Source organism: Salvelinus fontinalis, chromosome 38 (assembly GCF_029448725.1).
Source record: "Salvelinus fontinalis isolate EN_2023a chromosome 38, ASM2944872v1, whole genome shotgun sequence".
NCBI lineage: Eukaryota > Metazoa > Chordata > Actinopteri > Salmoniformes > Salmonidae > Salvelinus > Salvelinus fontinalis.
In genome coordinates this window covers 31,656,248-31,676,981 of record NC_074702.1, presented here as the reverse complement: position 1 = coordinate 31,676,981, position 20,734 = coordinate 31,656,248, and the positions used below count along the sequence as shown (strand labels likewise).

The 20,734-nt window shown below is 43.2% G+C and overlaps 2 protein-coding genes across 3 annotated transcripts in view; both read right to left on the bottom strand.

Moving 5' to 3' along the window:
* Window positions 1-563: 563 nt before the first annotated feature.
* On the bottom strand, window positions 564-12,966 carry LOC129837288 (clathrin coat assembly protein AP180-like). The gene is made up of 12 exons (XM_055903321.1): window positions 12,890-12,966; window positions 12,348-12,428; window positions 8,807-8,950; window positions 6,082-6,156; window positions 5,590-5,814; window positions 4,290-4,487; window positions 4,170-4,188; window positions 3,906-3,999; window positions 3,269-3,346; window positions 3,027-3,140; window positions 2,499-2,593; window positions 564-2,283 (listed from the first exon to the last, which is right to left on the bottom strand). Exons 1-11 carry the CDS (start codon window positions 12,960-12,962, stop codon window positions 2,513-2,515), a joined length of 1,182 nt encoding a protein of 393 aa, XP_055759296.1. The 5' UTR covers window positions 12,963-12,966; the 3' UTR covers window positions 564-2,283; window positions 2,499-2,512.
* A 1,246-nt stretch (window positions 12,967-14,212) lies between these two features.
* Window positions 14,213-20,734, bottom strand: part of LOC129837286 (clathrin coat assembly protein AP180-like) — a 51,095-nt gene continuing 44,573 nt past the window's right edge. Inside the window, exons 9-17 of one of the 2 annotated variants that reach the window (XM_055903318.1) lie at window positions 20,310-20,371; window positions 19,441-19,464; window positions 18,438-18,450; window positions 18,092-18,240; window positions 17,791-17,867; window positions 17,063-17,077; window positions 16,562-16,747; window positions 15,586-15,657; window positions 14,213-14,502 (exon numbers count right to left, since the gene is read on the bottom strand). In XM_055903318.1, the coding sequence (XP_055759293.1) occupies window positions 14,213-14,502; window positions 15,586-15,657; window positions 16,562-16,747; window positions 17,063-17,077; window positions 17,791-17,867; window positions 18,092-18,240; window positions 18,438-18,450; window positions 19,441-19,464; window positions 20,310-20,371 (888 nt within the window). Of the gene's footprint in view, window positions 14,503-15,585; window positions 15,658-16,561; window positions 16,748-17,062; window positions 17,078-17,790; window positions 17,868-18,091; window positions 18,241-18,437; window positions 18,451-19,440; window positions 19,465-20,305; window positions 20,372-20,734 lie in introns of those variants that run through there. The other variant, XM_055903319.1, reaches the window with a different exon arrangement.

Genomic DNA, 20,734 nt, shown 5'->3' with positions numbered 1-20,734 from the left:
ACATGAGGCTACACCGTGCGTTTGATGCAACAGAGCTTTCAGATTAAAAACGTTATTTCGACATTCAGTTTTCCATTAGAGTCATGTCATTTGAAGGCTAGCGGTGACAACAAACGCCATAATGTTACGTGATGATAACAATCATCATTCTAAAGTGTTCATGCTGATGCATCTCTTGTTTATTATGTGCCACAATGTATACGAGTTTGCCATTGATGACCAAATACAATACATTTATAACATTTCACCATGATTGAAAAAACAACAATTAAACCAAGATTACAACTTGTATGTGTGTTTACCATGAGAAGTGATGTACTGTATGTATCCATGACACATCTATGCCTGTAGCCAGGGTCATGATCATTAGGCACTTCTTGGACTTGTCCAATAAGAAACAGTCTTTTACATTTTAAAATGTTTTCACTTGTGCGCCCTAATGAACACAACCCAGGTTACGCCTATTGATGTCATTCCTATGTCATGACATTTAGTGCACCAGATTAAAAACGCAGTGAGTCCATAATCTGATCGATCAATATAAGAAAAAGATGGGCGATCAGTAATGGTCCATTCTTTCCATCATTGAGTTTATTGCATCTAAAAGGGCTTACATGCACTGGGGAGGGGCATAGTAAATAATAATAATAGAATAAAAATGTAACTCAATAATGAAAATGATGTTTCCCCATTTTTCTATTCCATATTTTTTCCCCCACAATTGTCGAAACAGTCTTTGCAATGACACAACACAGTATTTGTTATATCTGGGGGTATACAGCACAGGACTGGTTTCACAGGTTCTAAACAGCTGTCTAGATAGACATGGAAGGCACACTGTTCAACAGTGTCCTCTTCTGACTGGGTATACACAGGCTCTCCGCTCCGTCCATGTTACCGTGTACAATATTACTGATTCACTAAGGGGGGAGGAAACGGAACAGAAACATGTAACAACATCTGGGGTGGGGGACTAGGGAGACAAGGATGTTTCGGTTTCATCTCAAATACAAAAATAACACTACATATCCAGTAACTAACCGTGGTCTAGTCATAGTAATAATGCTAATAATAAATTACGAGCAATTATGAAAATCAAAAAACAGACCACTGATGAGGAGGACAGTGATAGGTCCATAGGGAGAGTGCCGGTGATACCAGGAAGTAGACTAACTGTACACAACTTGTTCTAGTGGTTTAACAAAAGACTGTTCTCCTCTGTATTGAGATATGAGATACTGGCAAGATTTGGCTCCTGGTATGCACTGTTTGACCTTCCTCTTGAATAGGAATAACTCAAATATAAACACATTTTCTCTGAAAATAGGCGGTAAGATATGATCTGTTGATAAAAATATCCGACAACGTTTAACAGCAGATTCACAAACAATATCAACAGAGAGAGAAAGTACAAATAAAGCTGGACATGACGCCCCAAATCTAAAAAAAAAAAATAGAAAAATAAACGCTGACAAAAAAAAAAAGAATAAATATACTGATCATTAAAAAAAATAATTGGATGGTAATTTAGGATTCAGGAGCCCGTACATGTTGCTTATTTATATTAATCATATATTCATATCATATTTGTTTCTAAATACGTTCAAAAGATGAAAGGAAATAAGATAATGATCACATGACTTCTTACAATTTCATATCAGATTCACATCAATACGCTCTTCCACAGACAAACTGTACAGAGTAGAGACAAATCCTTAGAGATTTCCCAGTGTAATGTATATACACCACCGAAGAAGAACTTCTGTGAACGACACATTGAACATTTCATCCAAAATTTACGGGTCTGCTTTGCTTACCCCTCTTATCCAATCAGGGTGAGGCAGGGTGGAAGCCCCTCCCCCTCTAGAGTGATCAGAAGGCCAGTGCGGGGGCCGAAGGTGGAGCTGAGGGCATCAAACAAACACGCATCCATCATTCAACTCAACACGCCAACACTACTGGAAAAAATTATCTAAATACACACAGCACATACGCCTTCAGCTTCTGCTCGGGTTTCTGGCTTGCTTTTATAGACTTTTTTTTTTGTAGGTTTTGTGTGATTTTGTTTAGACAAAGGGTTACATCTAGTTAAGCACACACTTGTTTTTTTCTCACTAAGGTTTCACAGTTTGTGCAACAACATTATACAGGGGGCTGGGGTGGAGTGGAGGAAGGGGGTCTCCTATGGGTGAGTAGCTGAGGAGGGTCTCTGGTGTCCCGGGATGTACAGAACGCCAAAATAAGACAGGCAGCCAGAGGGCCCAGCTCCAGAAAAACAAAGAGCTGGAAGACAATAAGGAGAAAAACATACCCAAGTTTGACTACTGACACAAGACTAGCATTATAGCCTGGTCGCAGATCTCTTTGTGTTGTATTACCAACTTCTATAGGCATTGGCATGACAATGATCATAAGTTGTCAAAACCACAGAAACAGATCTGACACCAGGCAAGACTAGCATCACACCAGGATGACAGCGTAATGTCCTGAACACACACCTGGGCTGGGGGATTTACATTAAGTCCTTGAGGTTGAAGTCTGCCAGTGGGTCCTTGGGCTTTTTGCTCTGGGTGGCAGCAGGTACTGGAGACAGCTGGAAAACAGAAAAACTAATTGAGTACCACTTCAAATACATTGCCTTTAAAATATCTTTATTGTGCACATACAAGACTCATTGCTTTCCAAAATAGCAAGCCTGTGTTGACTTTGTAGAAAAGTCTTATGATGATGTTTTGCACTTTGATTTTGGTCATCAGGAGACTAAAAGCAATATATCTTGAAAACATGAATGTTGACCTGCATCATTTTATGGGACTGTATCAAAAGTGGACTAATGAAGAATATATGAGTATATTTCCCCTTTTAATACGTTTATAACTGAAGGGGTAACAGGTGATTCTGTATACCCACGTGCACTTTCCTGTGTATGTGTTTGAGGGTTTGGATTTTTTTTATATCTGAGAACGAATGTGAGTGTGTATCTGTGTGCGTGTGTGTGCATGCGTGTGTGTGTGTGTGTGTGTTACCGGTATCCCTGGTGCTGCAGCTCCTGGCAGGGGTGGTCTCATGGGTTGACCCATCATTGGCTGGCCCATCATCATGGAAGGCATCATGGGAACTCCAGATCCAGCTGCTGAGGCCTGGTAAGAGATGGAAGGGGTTCATGGAATTGACCAATAACTACTTCCTGACTTGAATAAGAGCACTGAGCTCATTTATAAGTATAGCGGTCCATGTTGGTTTCTGGGCATCCAGTCCAGTATCTCACCATGCCAAAGCCAGGCTGTGCTCCCATGGGCAGAGGCATGGCCCCAGGGGCACCGGGGGCTCCAGGGGCAGGGCCACCCTAGAAACAGGAAGTCAAGACAAAAAAAGTTCACAGCTTTATGTCATAGAACATCATTTCCATTCCTGAACAATCCTTTCCCATTCAGGTCCACAGCTTAGTTCCAACATACAAAAATTCCACTCTCTCCAGGCTCTACAGAGGGTGGTGAAGACTGCCCAGTCCATCATTGGGGACTGAGTCACTTCACAGCTGCACCTAAGAGACTTTTACTCATCTACCCTTACACACACACCTCACACACACACACCATTGCTGTTACTATCCATCTAAGCTGCTCAACCATACCACTCCTCACTCGAGCACATTTCATAGTCTACACTGTATATTCTTATTGTGTAAATTTCAAAACATTACTATTTTTATTATTTGTATTCCTTTTATTTTTTTGTATAAATGTGTACTGTACTGTTGAGGAGAGTTTGCAAGTAAGCATTTCCTTGTACCATTTACAACCTGTATCCTGCGCACATGACCAATAAAGTTGGATTTGATTTCAATTTGAAATGTCCCAATAACGGTTCTTTGCTAATATTGGGAGGCTTGTGGAGGCTTTTACCATCATAGGTCCAGGGGCGCCCCAGCTGGGAGGGGCTACCTGGGGGGTCCAGTTAGATCCTCCTGTCAGCTTCTTGTCATTCCACTGATGGTCCCTATACGAGACACACAGGACACCAACGTTGTCATCAGCTAGCTGGAAGGTTTGGGAATACACACTAGATACCGCATGACTTTGATTGTTGTTTAGGAAGCACACAAAGAAAAGGAGAACACACACACGCACACACACACAAGCGCGAACACAGAGAAATTCCGTACGTACTTTTTCTGAATCCCCAGATCTGCAAGAGAAAAAAATGCAATTTCAGAACTAATTTTAAAAACGGACAAAAAAAACAGTAATCACAGCCATCAAGGCTGTCCCGGTGTGATCAATACATGCCTCCAACCAGGTTTGCTAGTGAGGAGTCCAAGTCGCCCCCGATGGATGGCCGTTTAATAGCTGTGGCGCCTGCCATGCCACCCCCGACCGCGGGTGCCACCTTGGTATTCCCCCCACCACTGCCTGTGCTGCCCACACTACCCCCAGTGGACTGGGGTGTTATGACTGGCATCAGTAGGTCCCCTAATCCACCAAACACTTAGAGGGAAAGGGTAGAAATAAGGGGAGTAAGATGTTAGAAACATACAGCATGGATTAAAATCTTAAATAATCCCTAATCTCCACAAAGAGGGGGCAGATGTGAAATCATCACCATACAATTCATCACCACAACACTAGCATTCAGTACAGTACTCTGGTGTGCAATGCGTGCACCGAACAGAGCAGAAACAATATACACCTAATCTCGGTTAACCCAGAATAAAAATATTGCGTAATTTGGTACCTTTTATGTTTAAGTAGTCTGCCCACGAGAGATGAATATATACCCACTGTAAGGCCTTCACTACCACATTATCTCAACATTCAGGTCTATAACTGGGTTTAAATGTGGTTTTAGACCACCACAGTGCCAGCATCGCAGTTTCAAAGGGCACTATGCTGAATTGAGGGTAGAAATCTGGCAAACCTTACACATGGGAGTAATACATACATGACATTGTCTCGTACAATGAGACAAACATATTGAAACATGCAAAAAGGGATTTTTTTTTATTTAAACGGGGAACGTGTCAAAACAGCTCATACGGCGAAGCACTTAAGGGGAGAAAGGCTTGTGAACTCACCAATTACGCAGTAGCGGCAAGCAATGACCCAGCAGTGACAGAGAGAGAGAGAGAGAGAGGGGGGATGGCAGAAAGAGACAAGGGCAGAGTGGGCGAGAGGAGAGGGTTGAAGGGGTGGAGAACGAAAGGACGTGAGGTGAGAAATGAGGAAAGGTAGTATGTGACAGAGAGAGAGAGAGAGAGAGAGAGAGAGAGAGAGAGAGAGAGAGAGAGAGAGAGAGAGAGAGAGAGAGAGAACAAGAGGAGGGAGGGAGGGAGGGAGAGGGAGAACAACATAGAGAAAGAAGGAGTTGAAATAGGATGGGGAGCACAGTAGTAAGTATCGGCATGTGCGCATGTGAGATGAGAGAGAGAGCGAGAGAAGCAGTGTTGAGGAATTAAACCCTCAGCGTTACATAATAGGGACAGTGGCGGTGACTCTTGGCAGCGTCAGTCATGCATGCAGAACACACACACACACACACACACACACACACTTCCCTCAGGATATACACATGGAGCAGAGTGTCCCCTACCTGATGCATCAAAGCCACCAGAGGGTGCTGCTGCGGCTGGCACTGTGTTTGCAGCTGCTGGGGTGGCGGGGATTAGTGGGGGCAGAGAGCCAAGGGTGTCGAAGCCACCCTCCAGCAAGTCACTCTGGGCTGAGACAGGAGCTAGGGTAGGGGCGAGGGCCGGAGCCAGAGTGGGGGCCAGAGGAGCAAGGGCCGCCATGGGAGTCAGGCTAGGAGACATCAGTCCTGAAAGTGGGGAACCATTTGAATGAGGGTATTATATACGGTGATAATGATTTTCATTGATTTAAGTTGTGATGGTACTCAATATTAACATACTGTACGTGCTCTTAGAGCAGGGGCTCCCAACCCTTCTCCTGGAGAACTACAGTCCTGCAGGCTTTTACTACAACCATAATCCTGCTCACTTTATTCTACTAATTAGCTGCTCACCGGGACATTCATTATGGTGTTACAGCTAAAGTGTGTGTGTGTGTGTGTGTGTGTGCATACCACCCAATAGATCCTCTTCTGGTCCCCCGGGGGCAGCGGGCGTAGCGTCCAACAGAGTAGGACTACTGAATGTGTCTATAGAGTGATAGTAGAGAAGAGTTAGTTAGCCATGAGCCAGGAAGGGAGGGGGAGGCAGACAGGCAGTGAGACAGGTCTCACTGTACAGTAAACCAGGTTTGGGTAGGTTACTTTCTAATTGTAATCCGTTACAAGTTACCTATCCAAAATTGTAATCAGTAATGTAACTTTTGGATTACCCAAACTCAGTCACGTAATCTGATTGCATTCCGTTACTTTTAGATTACTTTCCCCTTAAGAGGCATTGGAAGAAGACAAAAATGTTACCAATTGAACAACATCTATTGCAGGATAAATCAATGTTTAAGTTCACATAGGTGGCCATAAATGGATGTTACATTTTACTTTATGGGTTGGTTATGTAGGCTTCTTCTAACCCATCACTTTCTACTACAGATAACAATACAATTAAATTATATCTTCACATTAAAAATCAAAGTCTATCAGAATTCCAGTCATTCCAATAAATGTTATACCCCTTGATCTTCAAGAATAGGACTTGGAAATATGGAAGTATAGATTAGCCAAATTGTTTTACCTGAGCATGACCCCAAAACTAAGGACTTATTAGCCAGCCCTAGTCTGTTCTTTATGATTTTGTTGTCATGGAGGACTGATTGGGCTTTCATCAAGGCAAAGGGTGGCTACTTTGAAGAATCTCAAATATAAAATATACTCTGCTCAAAAAAATAAAGGGACTTAAACAACACAATGTAACTCCAAGTCAATCACACTTCTGTGAAATCAAACTGTCCACTTCGGAAGAAACACTGATTGACAATAAATTTCACATGCTGTTGTGCAAATGGAATAGACAAAAGGTGGAAAATATAGGCAATTAGCAAGACACCCCCAATAAAGGAGTGATTCTGCAGGTGGTGACCACACACCACTTCTCAGTTCCTATGCTTCCTGGCTGATGTTTTGGTCACTTTTGAATGCTGGCGGTGCTCTCACTCTAGTGGTAGCATGAGACGGAGTCTACAACCCACACAAGTGGCTCAGGTAGTGCAGCTCATCCAGGATGGCACATCAATGCGAGCTGTGGCAAGAAGGTTTGCTGTGTCTGTCAGCGTAGTGTCCAGAGCATGGAGGCGCTACCAGGAGACAGGCCAGTACATCAGGAGACGTGGAGGAGGCCGTAGGAGGGCAACAACCCAGCAGCAGGACCGCTACCTCCGCCTTTGTGCAAGGAGTAGCACTGCCAGAGCCCTGCAAAATGACCTCCAGCAGGCCACAAATGTGCAACAACCCAGCAGCACCCTTGAATGAGTAGGTGTGTCCAAACGTTGTAGTAACCAAAAAAAGTGTTAAACAAATCTAAATATATTTTATATTTGAGATTCTTCAAAGTAGCCACATTTTGCCTTGATGACAGCTTTGCACACTCTTGGCAAAGTATGCCATTCCATTGCACAAGAGTGCATTTTTCACTGGCTGTCCACTGGTTTCAAAAAACAATCATTTATAGCAGCTTAAACTTCTTGAATTCAACCAGTATTGGGTTCAAATACCCATTTAGATTTGTGAACAGCCATTCACAACAACCACAATCCGTAAGACGCAAATAGCTAAATGAGAGAGCAGCAGTGTGATTCACATCAATGCTCTCACGTTATGTAGATATCAATAATAAGTGATATCCGTATCACCGTAGACTACAACACTACTGTCATCCTTACCTCTAAGCATTTATTCAAGTTGGATAATCTATGGATACTGACAGCAGTCGTACCATTGGAAGACATAGCTTGGACTGTAGCCTACAAAATCCTATTCCTTCTCTTTTCTCATGATCTATCAAACTCATTTGGTGTGTTATCATAGTGGTCTCTGACTTGTGGTCAGACTCGCTCAGGTGGAACAAACTTAAACATGAGCCTTTTTTCAATGCTGATTGAATGTCATTAAGAAAACAGAGAAGTGTCAAAGATTTTTTTCTCGCAAACATCCTTTCTGAATTTAAAAGTAATCCTCAAAGTAATCATCTAATTTTTCAAATGTATCGGTAATCTGATTACAATATTTTTGCTGGTAACGTAACGGATTACAGTTACCGTTTTTTGTAATCCCCTACTCCCCAACACTGCAGTAAACACAAGCACGTGCACGCAGGCATACACACACACCTCTAAGTACCATGCAATTGCAAGAGGGTAGAATTTCCATCTCAACCTGTGTATGAACTCAAAACTCTCTGCACACCAAAACAACACAACTCAAGAAACCTTAACCTGAAAATCCAAAGGTGTTTCTTGATGCGGTAGACAATACTTTTAGGTTTCAGGGCGGGTGACGGTCACTGCTCAATGGCTGCTACTAACGTATACACAGCTAACTAGCAAGCAATGCAACATTTGGCTACATAATCCAAAACCAGTTGCAGAGGAAAACTTCTGGTATATACTGCTACACCAAACATATGACACTATCTCCCTCCTAGATCTAGACTTATCAGGGGTCTGTTACCCTGGCTACGAAGATGATGGAAAATGGAGAAATACCAACAACGAAAAATCACTGCCAACAAAGTACACAAGACGAATAGATGAACAGAGTATGGAAAGGGTCATATGTTACTCAGCATGAGTCAAATCGACCCATGAAGGTGTACAGGAAGTGGTGGATTTCGTGGCACAGTACGCACCTAGCAGGTCAATGACAGGTGCAGGTGCAGAGGGCTCAGGTTTGGGAGGAGAGACAGTTGCAGGGGCAGGAGCTGGAGCTGGATCCGGGGCTTGAGCTGGAGTTGGAGCCACTGCTGGTGCTGGAGCCATAGCAGAGAAAGCATCTACAGAATGAGAGAGGAGAGCATTTCACCACACTTTGAAAAAAACAGCGTTATATACAGTACCAGTCATAAGTATGGACACACCTACTCAGGGTTTTCTTTATTTGTGCTATTTTCTACATTGTAGAATAATAGTGACAACAAAACTACGAAATAACACATATGGAATCATGACGTACTGTCGTTTCTCTTTTCTTATTTGAGCTGTTCTTGCCATAATATGGACTTGGTCTTCTGATTTGAGATTTTCTTGTCATGGAGGACTGATTGGGCTCATTGATTCGAGTTGAAAAATAAATGCTGCACTCATGGAATGGCATGCTTTGCCAAGAGTGTGCAAAGCTGTCATCAAGGAAAAGGGTGTACTTTTGAAGAATCTCAAATCTCAAATATATTTAGATTTGTTTAACACTTTTTTGGTTACTACATGATTCCATATGTGTTATTTAATAGTTTTGATGTCTTCACTATTACTCTACAATGTAGAAAATAGTAAAAATAAAGAAAAAACCTTGAATGAGTAGGTGTCCAAACCTTTACTATATATACACTACCGTTCAAAAGTTTGGGGTCACTTAGAAATGTCCTTGTTTTTGAAAGTGCACATTTTTTGTCCATTAAAATAACATCAAATTCATCCGAAATACACTGTAGACATTGTTAATGTTGTAAATAACTACTGTAGCTGGAAACGGCTGATTTTTAATGGAATATCTACATAGGCGTACAGAGTCCCATTATCAGCAACCATCACTCCTGTGTTCCAATTGCACGTTGTGTTAGCTAATCCAAGGTTATCATTTTAAAAGGCTAAATGATCATCAGAAAACCCTTTTGAAATTATGTTAGCACAGCTGAAAACTGTTGTTCTGATTAAAGAAGCAATAAAACGGGCCTTCTCTAGACAACTTGAGTATCTGGGAGCATCAGCATTTGTCGGTTCGATTACAGGCTCAAAATGGCCAAAAATAAATAACTTTCTTCTGAAACTCATCAGTCTATTCTTGTTCTGAAAAATGAAGGCTATTCCATGCGAGAAATTGCCAAGAAACTGAAGATCTCGTACAACGCTGTGTACTACTCCCTTCACAGAACAGTGCAAACTGGCTCTAACCAGAATAGAAAGAGGAGTAGGAGGCCCCGGTGCCCAACTGAGCAAGAGGACAAATACATTAGAGTGTCTAGTTTGAGAAACAGACGCCTTACAAGTCCTCAACTGGCAGCTTCATTAAATAGTACCCACAAATCACCAGTATCAACGTCAACATCCGAGCTGGTCATGGGTGCACCTCAGCCACGCTCAAGGTCCTAAATGATATCATAACCGCCATCAATAAGAGACAATACTGTGCAGCCGTATTCATCGACCTGGCCAAGGCTTTCGACTCTGTCAATCACTGTCAATCACCACATTCTCATCGGCAGACTCAACAGCCTTGGTTTCTCAAATGCCTGCCTCGCCTGGTTCACCAACTACTTCTCAGACAGAGTTCAGTGTGTCAAATCGGAGTGTTGTCTGGACCTCTGGCAGACTCTATGGGAGTGCCACAGGGTTCAATTTCTCGGGCCGACTCTTTTCTCTGTATACATCAATGATGTCGCTCTTGCTGCTGGTGATTCTCTGATCCACCTCTACGCAGACGACACCATTTTGTATTCTTCTGGCCCTTCTTTGGACACTGTTAACTAACCTCCAGACGAGCTTCAATGCCATACAACTCTCCTTCCATGGCCTCCAACTGCTCTTAAATGCAAGTAAAACTAAATGCATGCTCTTCAACCGATCGCTGCCAACACCTGCCCACCCGTCCAGCATCACTACTCTGGACGGTTCTGACTTACAATATGTGGTCAACTACAAATATCTAGGTGTCTGGTTAGACTGTAAACTATCCTTCCAGGCTCACATTAAGCATCTCCAAACCCAAATTAAATCTAGAATCGGCTTCCTATTTCGCAACAAAGCATCCTTCACTCATGCTGCCAAACATACCCTTGTAAAACTGGCCATCCTACCGATCCTCAACTTCGGCGATGTCCTTTACAAAATAGCCTCCAACACTCTACTCAGCAAATTGGATGCAGTCTATCACAGTGCCATCCGTTTTGTCACCAAAGCCTCATATACTACCCACCACTGCGACCTGTATGCTCTCGTTGGCTGGCCCTCGCTTCATATTCGTCGCCAAACCCACTGGCTCCAGGTCATCTATAAGTCTTTGCTTGGTAAAGCCCTGCCTTATCTCAGCTCACTGGTCACCATAGCAGCACTCACCCATAGCACGCGCTCCAGCAGGTATATCTCACTGGTCACCCCCAAAGCCAATTCCTACTTTGGCCGCCTTTCCTTCCAGTTCTCTGCTGCCAATGACTGGAACGAACTGCAAAAATCACTGAAGCTGGAGACTCATATCTCCCTCACTAACTTTAAGCACCAGCTGTCAGAGCAGCTCACAAATCACTGCACCTGTACATAGCCCATCTGTAAATAGCTCATCCAACTACCTCATCTCCCATACTGTTATACATTTTATTTATTTAGCTCGTTTGCACCCCTGTATCTCTACTTGCACACTCATCTTCTGCACAGCTATCACTCCAGTGTTTAATTGCTATATTGTAATTATTTGGCCACTATGGCCTATTTATTGCCTTACCTTCCTTATCCTACCTCATTTGCACACACTGTATATAGACCTTTTCTATTGTATTATTGACTGTATGTTTGTTTATTCCATGTGTAACTGTTGTTGTTTGTTCGCACTGCTTTGCTTTATCTTGGCCAGGTCGCAGTTGTAAATGAGAACTTGTTCTCAACTAGCCTACCTGGTTAAATAAAGGTGAAATAAAAAATAAATAAAAAACTGAAGAGGCGACTCCGGGATGCTGGCCTTCTAGGCAGAGTTGCAAAGAAAAAGCCATATCTCAGATTGGCCAATAAAATTAAAAGATTAAGATGAGCAGAAGAACACAGACACTGGACAGGGGAACTAGAAGGCCAGCATCCCAGAGTCGCCTCTTCACTGTTGACGTTGAGACTGGTGTAGATATTCCATAAAAAAATCAGCCGTTAACAATGTCTACACTGTCTTTCTGATCAATTTGATGTTAATTTAATGGACAATTTTTTTTGTATTTCTTTCAAAAACAAGGACATTTCTAAGTGACCCCAAACTTTTGAATCATTGAAAAATGATTATCTTTCTTCTGATCACAAAAAAAGTTCCGGTCACTTCCTGATGAGATACATTGATTGACAGGCTGACAGGGAAGTGCATAACCAAGCTTGTACTACTGCATGCTGTAGTCACGCAGGCAGAGTTGGAGATACAGGAAGTATACCCATAGGTGATCATGAAGTGAGGTCAGCTTAGAGTGGGCAGATAGTGTAACTCACCAGTCACACCAGACAAGAGGTCTTCATCAGCATTGGCCTCTGGAGGCAAAGGAGAGGGCCCGCGAGAGATAGTAGGGAGATCTTCCAGGGAAACACCCGAGGAAGAAGGTCGAGGAAGTAGGAAGAGTGAAGTAGAAGAGCACAGAGGAGCATTAGCATAACAGAGAGAGTGAAAGCCGTGATAGGAGTTACTGTTCTTAAGCCAGGTGGGTCCAGGGTTGGGATCAATTCGAAGTCAGTCAATACAGGAAGTAAAATTAAATTCCGAATTAATCATTTAAAATAAATTAATTCTCAATAAACTGAAAAGAAGAAGCTATTTGTTTCGAACAATTCCCCAATTTTTGAATGTTCAATTCAAATCACTTCCTGAATTGACTGACTTCCATTCAAACTGACCCAACCCTGGATTGGGTGCATGCACAAGTCGCATACCACTATGGGGACAAACCAAGACGTGTGGTAAAACAGATGGTTGAGGAGGAAGGACAGAAGAGATGAAGAAGAGGTTCCAAACAAAGAAAGCAATCCACGTCCTGTACCTGCCCCAAATAGGTCTACGCTAGGAGTAACAGCAGCATCAGCTGTTACTGCAGTAGGGCTTTTCTCAAACATAGAATCTATGAACAAGGACACACAGTTACATTCAGTTTACAATCTATACAGCATGAGTTCAGAGGGAAACGGAGGAAAGCAACAAAAAAAGCACAAATTTAAAAAGAAATCTAAAAAAGAACATCTAAAGATGTATCGTAACACTTTATAATAACTTTCATGAATAAGCATTGCATTACTTTATAATTGCTTACTCGCGAAAGTTGTTCGAAAGTGTTACCGATTCCTCTTTTAATTGCAAACTGATTATTGAAGAACGAAGGAAAAGATGAACTAAAAATCAGGTGAAAGATAAAATGAAGATATGCTCAAATGAAGAAAGCAAAGGTTGTCATGCAGGCCCACTGCAGCTAGAGTAACTATAACAACTGGGTCAAGTTCAGTAAGGCACACTGTATCAAACACTTTTTGCAACCGAAAATGAAAACGTGCGTTCTTATTGAACACGTTCAGGTAATACCTCGGCGTTTCACTCCTTTTCAAATCGTTTTGAAAATCGTTTTAAACACAAGGCTGCTCACTTCCCTCTAGCTTAGACTGACTATCATGGTTCATGTCAACACGTCGAGCCAACCGCCCTGTGAATGTAAACAGTTGACAGGCCAATATCTGATGCTGACAGATTTCTTAACCAATGCCTCTGGAAGCTTATACAAACAATGGCCTCACGTAGATTTACTGACAACTGAAAAGGTTTATTTTGTAACAGCCTGCTGGTATAATGCGTCAAAACCTGCTATAAGCATGTCTGAGGCTTTACAATGTCTAATAATAAGCCCTATAATATGTTTTGTCTCATATTTCAACTCATTCTGGCTGTTATTTAGTCACGATCATTCTAAAAGGAGTATAAGACATTATAAGGAGCTCATAGTCATGTATGCTCATGACATCTTACAATACACGATAAAGGCATCATAATGCATTATTTGCCGGTTTGGGGTAAAGTGTTACTGTTAGTTTCAATAGGTAGTATACCATTAGAAGGCATCCCATTTTGAGATCTGTGTATTTACTTCTTGTCTGCACAGGAATGATGCAGAGAAGAGTCATAATTTGATAGATCCATATACTGTACCCATCATCATATCCACTTAATTTCTAATTTGCAGGGACGGTCAAAATGTGTGATTCACTCAATGCCTATGACTTAAATCAAACGAATAATAACAGAAGAAAACAGAATTATAAAATCAAATCTAAGATGTAGGGAAGTTGCTGTATCATCGTCACTATCATCACCATCATCATCATTGACATAGCGCAGAGCAATGCAGTGTGCGAAGTAGAATGTGCACTTTACCACCGAAGAGGTCTAGAGTGGGGACGGCAGGGACGGGGGCAGCTGCAGACTCGGTGGTGGTGGTAGTGGAGGGAACGGGAGTGGCAGCAGGGGGCTCGACGGGGGCGACGATGACAGGCACTGCACTAGAGGTGGGGCTGGCTGCTTCTGGGGCAGCCAGCGTGTTATCGAACTTCATGGCAAAGAGGTCCATCTCTGGAGCCATGTTCGCACTCCCCTCCGATGGAGCGAAGGGGTCTTCAGGGGGTGGGAAGAAGGGGGAGGGCGGAGGATGGGGGTTAGGGGGTTTAAGGGATATGACCAGAGAGGGGAGGAGGGGAAGAGAGTAGGGGGAGTTGAGAGTTTGATAAAACAACAAACACTGTAAAATACATATTATTGTGAGTCTAGAGGAGCTTCCATAATGAGGTTTAGGGGGAAGTAAAGAAAAGAAACCATTAACCTTGTACTACAGCCACAGGTTAGAATACTCACTGTCTCACACTCACACTCAGGGAATGGGCTACAGCTGGTTTGGTAAATACTGTAGTTACATAGACAGGCCACAGAGAGCGAAGTCTAATGGTTACATTAGAACTAGTACACACACATGGAAGCAGAATCATGCCAAAACAAATACAAATAATAACATTTTGGCATGAATCTGCTTCCACACTCATAAGCTCTGTCTACATAGAATCCAAATACATGATAAAGGCCAGAATAAAGTTAATGTAGAAATATATGCATAATTCAATGTAAAACTGTCCTACTATTCTAAGCCATAAGACCAAAGCCCTACACACACACAGTAATAGCCATGTGAATTACACACACTGCACTTTTGGACTTCTACAGTAGTCGATTAATACTTACACATTCAGGCCAAAGAGAGAAACAAAACAGGGTAAATGAAGATGGTCAGTTAGTATGAAGTTGTATCAATTATATGAAATATAAACAATTCTAGGATTTGGGCGAGAATTATACAACTGTGTTTTACTCGAGTATTCATCACCGGGTGAATATTACGAGGTGAGAGAAGCAGGGGGACTGTTCTGAAGCAGGGCTGAGTGGCGGAGGGAGGCCGAGGCTTGGGCCCCCAATAGTGGGGTTAGGGTCGGGACGGTAGGCCCCAATGCAATGTGTCAGATGATTTACTACTGTCCCGTATTGTAGCAGAAGCAGCTTTGAGCTACCCAAGCTTCCGGATCTCACACATGCACTCTTGCACAAACACACACACACGTGTGTTGGAAGAGTGCACACACGTACAAGCATATGCTCACTTAAACACATGCACGTGCGCACACACACACACTGAGCAGTGTTATCACCCACCAGATCCGGCACATGCATCAGCAGCAGGCGCCCTGCTGGGCGGGCCGTCACCTGGGGAGGGTGCAAACGCATCTGGAGTACCGGACATGAGAGGAGGGGACAGTGGACACAAACCACAACACCCAGAGAAAAACAGGGGGAGGCAGGAGAAAGAGACGAGGAGGTAAATAAAGAGCAGGAGAACAGAGAGAATGAGAAAAACAGAAAGATGAGAGATCAGCATTAGGAAAAAACAGAGGATACAAGATGTTGCTGAAATTGCTGATCTTATTAGTGTCATATGGATGGGGCCTGTACTTTCCAGGCTGCATAAAGATGCATTCAGTGTGCACAATGTTTGTACACGCTGGGAAAGTGAAGATAACACAATGCTATCATAAGCTTGTGCTGTGTGACAGGAAATGCCAAGCTCAGCGATGGGCAATGCAACGTCTCTCTTTGCCAGAGGCTTTTTTCCATTGAAAAGAGGGCCACACTTTGCTATACAATTTTAATAGTAGATATACAGAAATAAATCCCTTATTAGAAATGGGAGTGAAAAGAGGAGATATGCCGAGTACGGACTACAGCTTCTACTGTTCTCCATACAGTGGAGAGCAAAAAATGAATCACCTGCTTGCTGTCTTGGATAAATAATTGACTGACTGATGTAGTGCCCAAATAATGAATAATCAGTCAAGCTAATCATTGTTTAGCGAGATGGAACATTTGGAAATGAGTGTCCTTATTAGATGTCAGTAACTATGCCAATAACTATCCAAGTAGAATTTTGCACAAATACAGAATGTCATGAACATAATGTTTTTTTGTTAATGCGTATGTAGAGTGTACACCAAAACTCGTAAATGTGAGAGTGGGAGAACCAGGTGGTGTAACTACATGTGAGCATGTCAGAGTTTGTTACGAACAAGCAGGCAGCTACTGTGTAGTCAAGTCTACCATGATGATCCCTCCCATGAGGCTGACCCCCACTGACCTCCGAACAGATCCATGTCTGAGGCGGCGGCGGCAGGCACGGGCAGCACCACCACGGGGGCCGCAGAGGGCGCGGCGGGGCCATCCGTATGGGCCACTGTGGGCGTGGCAGCCGGAGCGGCCGCAGCATCAGCAAGAACGGCGGCTGGCTCAGACGTGCTAGTTGGATCAGCGGGGGTATCTAAGCCTACACCCCCCCCCCCATCCATCCCCACCCAAGCCCATCCCCAATCACAACAGGATAGAGGAACAGGGAGAGAGAGGTAGAGAGATTGGGTTGAGAAAAAGATGATAAGCGTGAGATATGTCAAAGAAAACAGTGGTAATAGAGAAGAGGAGAATGTTACACCTTGAGACATTGCTAGAGATCCCAGAGCAAGAATAAGAAGAGGGCTGATCCTCTCGGATCCTAGGTCTACGGCTTAAGTCATGCACTGAAAGCACTGCTGTGGATGGGAGCTGTGTAAAGAATGTAAAGAACAGAATGTTCCTCGGTACTCACCGCCACCAAGCAGATCTGTACGAGACGATGAAAGAGAGAGAAAGAGGAAGAGCGATAGAAAGAGAGAGAGAGAAAGAGGAAGAGCGATAGAAAGAGAGAGAGAGAGAAAGGGGAAGAGCGAGAGAGAGAGAGAGAGAGAGAGAGCGAAAGGGAGCGAGAGCGAGCGAGAGCGAGCGAGAGAGAGCGAGAGAGCGAAAGAGAGCGAAAGAGAGAGAGAGCGAAAGAGCGAGAGAGCGAAAGAGAGAGAGAGCGAAAGACAGAGAGAGAGAGCGGGCGAGAGAGCAAAGAGAAGACGTGAGTGAGGGATTACATACAGAGAATATAAACATAGAAATGCCTATCAGGGTCAATAACACACTACCATACCACGTAACTACTGTACTTCTGATTTTCGAATCTGAAAACAACAAAACACTCCAAGGAAAAATACAGTTTTATATGAGTAGGAGGCCATGGAAAGCAATTTCAATCTGCAGAGGGGCCAGGTTTGAATATATGCCAATATCAGCCCTTCCCTTGAGTAAGGGTGGAGAGGAGGATGTAGGTAGAAAGCATGAAAGAGATCAGGGTGGAATTCATTAGGCACCAAACGGAAGAAAACTAACTGAAACAGGGAGGGAAGTCCTCCGCCTGCAATGAGAAACGCTCATGTAAAAAAGATATATATATATATATAGTGTGTGGCATAAAGATTGCAACCCAGATATGAAATCTATTAAAGGCCTTACCTCCCCATGACGAGATAGAGGCTGCTGCTCCACCTGCTGATGGGGAGGCTGACAATGGGTCCAAGTCTAGCAGAGCACTGCAGATAGAGTGAGAGAAAGAGACAAGAGACAAAATGAAGAAGAGGGAGAGGAGAAGGAGAGACAGGAATAGAGGGAAAAATAGAACGACAAAAGGGTTAAATGTAAATTGGAGATTGGAGATTGTAGATTGTACAACATAGCTAATGGTTAAAGCTAGTGTGGCCCCTGAAGTGGCACTTGAAGTGGCCAACCTAATAGCCCACAGTAGATGGGCACCTACTTGTTGGAGCTCTTGAAGGTGGGTGCCGCCGTGGGTCTGGCAGGTGGTCCAGGGCGGGCAGGAGCAACTGGGGCAGCAGCAGCTGCAGGGGCCGCTGGAGCTTTTGTAGGCGTGGCGGCTGCGGCCGGGGAGCCATTTGCTTCACACTCCTGTCAGACAGAGGGTTAGCGTCGTTATAGTTAGTTACAATGGCGACGCGCCACAGTTACAGAAGCAGACATGGCGATGCTGTTTTACTCATAAATTAATACACTCATAAACAAATAAATGATCATCAAATTGTCGGCGGTTGTTAAAAAGATTTGTTGAGGTGCAGACAGAGTAAAATAAGGGGTAGCTGACTCACCTTGGTCGGTGACCTGCAAAATGAAACAATAAGAATGAGTTAAAACCATCATAGCATCACCAGATGATATGCAAGGTGAAGCACAATGGCTGTTACTGAGCTGTGTCAAATTGACAGCTAAAGAAGTACTGTTTTGGTTGCAAAGAGCAGGCATTTCGAGGCAACTCCATTGTGAAAACATACACTCTTAGATAAAAAGTGCTGTCTAGAACCAATAAGGGTTATACGTCAGTCCTCATAGGAGAACCCTTTGAAGAACCCTTTTTGCTTCCAGGTAGAACCCTTTCGGATCCAGGTAGAACCCTTTTGGGTTCCATGTAGAACCCTTATCACAGACGGTTCTATATGGAACCCAAAAGAGTTCTACCTGGAACCAAAAAGGGTTATCCTATGGGGACAGCCGAATAACACTTATGGAAGCCTTTTTTCTAAGAGTGTACTGCATCTGTAGAGTTTGGATTTGCAACACTGAATAAAACAATATTAAATCACTTCCTTGCACAAAGCTTTTCATTCTTACTTTCCACACATAACAAACCCATGTTTAGCAATGACATGCATCAAAAGCTTTGAGGAGGTGGGTTGATCCCAATGATATGACAATGAAGTTAATATGAACATTGAAGTGCTAAGCCACCAGATTCCCATCACATTAAAAAACCACGCAAAGTGAGTGAGCTGTCAAAGTTCATATTAATATTGAGAGGGAGTCAAAACTCAAGAGAGATACCGAACAACCACAAATATGCCAAGTTCACAAACTCTATAGAATCCCATTTGAACTTCACAACGCTGCAAAACATGACTTTAAACTGGAGGTTGAAATGTCAATTCCATAGAATCCTCATGTGAACTTCACGAAACAATTGGGGCTTTTAAAAAAAAAAAATTTTTTATTATTTTTTATTTTACAGTTTCATTCACTTCAATAAAAGACAACAGCAAATAATGACCCGACCCTCCCCGTCAAGTCATTCTGTAGTAGATCCAGCAGAATACTTACATATCCTCTCTGTGAACATCCTCTCTGTAAAACACATTGACAATCACTGGTATTTGCTACGACTTAATCTGCTAAATTTCTTTCCATACTTCTAGAAGCAAGGTCATCGTATGAAATATCATCCGATCTGACGATGCCCCCCACAAATACTATCCTGGATCATTGCCCTACCAAGGTCCTGTCGAGAACACACGACTGACAGTCTGGTGATGACAGATTCAGTCCAAACACTGCCAATTTTTTAAAAATCACACAATCTAGAGGGCATACACTGGAAGTCTTCATGATGTCAATTGAGAGAGGCTGAGCCTAATTAAAGCCTATGGGACATCAGGGTCGAGCACAGGTCTAATTTAGGTTCACTGGATGGTCACGTACTATTTTCACACCCTGATGGAGGCTCTTCAGCCCAAGTGTTGGTCAAATAAATCCACAGCAAAAAGAGTCAGAATGTTTCCATTCCAGTCATTTAACAGATGCACTCATCCAGAGCGACTTACAGGACACAATTATGGTTAAGTGCCTTGCTCAAGGGCACATTGACAGATTTCTCAACTAATCGCTCAGGGATTCGAACCAGAGACCTTTTGGTTACTTGCCCAATGCTCTTAACCGCTCTTAACAGTTAGGCTACCTGCCACCCCCACTACGACTTTCTGTTTCACCTTTAGGGTGTGTGTTCTTCATTTATTTACTCCACAGACTTTAAGTATGTGCATGCATATGAACTGTACTGAGATTGCTGAATTCTCAAATATGAAGTAAATAGGAAGTAAGGTAGCCCCACTCCCAAGTAGCACCCTGGTTACAAAGACGCCCATGGGGTAAGGATACAAGTGTGGTCGGTGGAGAGTGTGGTTGGTACTTACGGCTTCTTCCCCTCCAGAGTGTTCAGGTGAGTCTCCAGGGACTGCAGGAGACTCTCAGGGGCCTGGAGAACGAGAAGAGATGGGCACCATATTACTACAGGGGCCACGGGGCTATAGTATACCGTACAGTACATGGATCCGACACATAGGTTATGAGCAGGGGTCTCCAACTTTGAACCTAGAGAGCTACTGGCGGTGCAGGCTTTTATTCCAGCCCTGCAGGCTTAGATGGGAAAATACCATAATTAGTTGATTATTTGTACTATTCGTGTGATGGTGCTGGGCTGGAACAAAAGCCTGCACACCCAGTAACTTTCCAGGACCCTGGAGGACCCTGGGTTAGGGAAATGTTCAATGCTAAAACATGAAGACTCAAGGGAAAATTGATGTCAGGGCACACAGAGTAACAGAGGAGCTCTTGACAG

Excerpts from the sequence above, each read along its gene's own strand:
- LOC129837288 (XM_055903321.1), bottom strand. The coding sequence starts at position 12,962 with ATGTTTGAGAAAAGCCCTACTGCAGTAACAGCTGATGCTGCTGTTACT. Across the intron at positions 12,429-12,889 it reads CGTAGACCTATTTGGGGCAG|ATCTCCCTACTATCTCTCGC; the intron begins GTACAGGACGTG and ends TTTCCCTGGAAG. Across the intron at positions 6,157-8,806 it reads ACCTGTCATTGACCTGCTAG|ACACATTCAGTAGTCCTACT; the intron begins GTGCGTACTGTG and ends ATCACTCTATAG.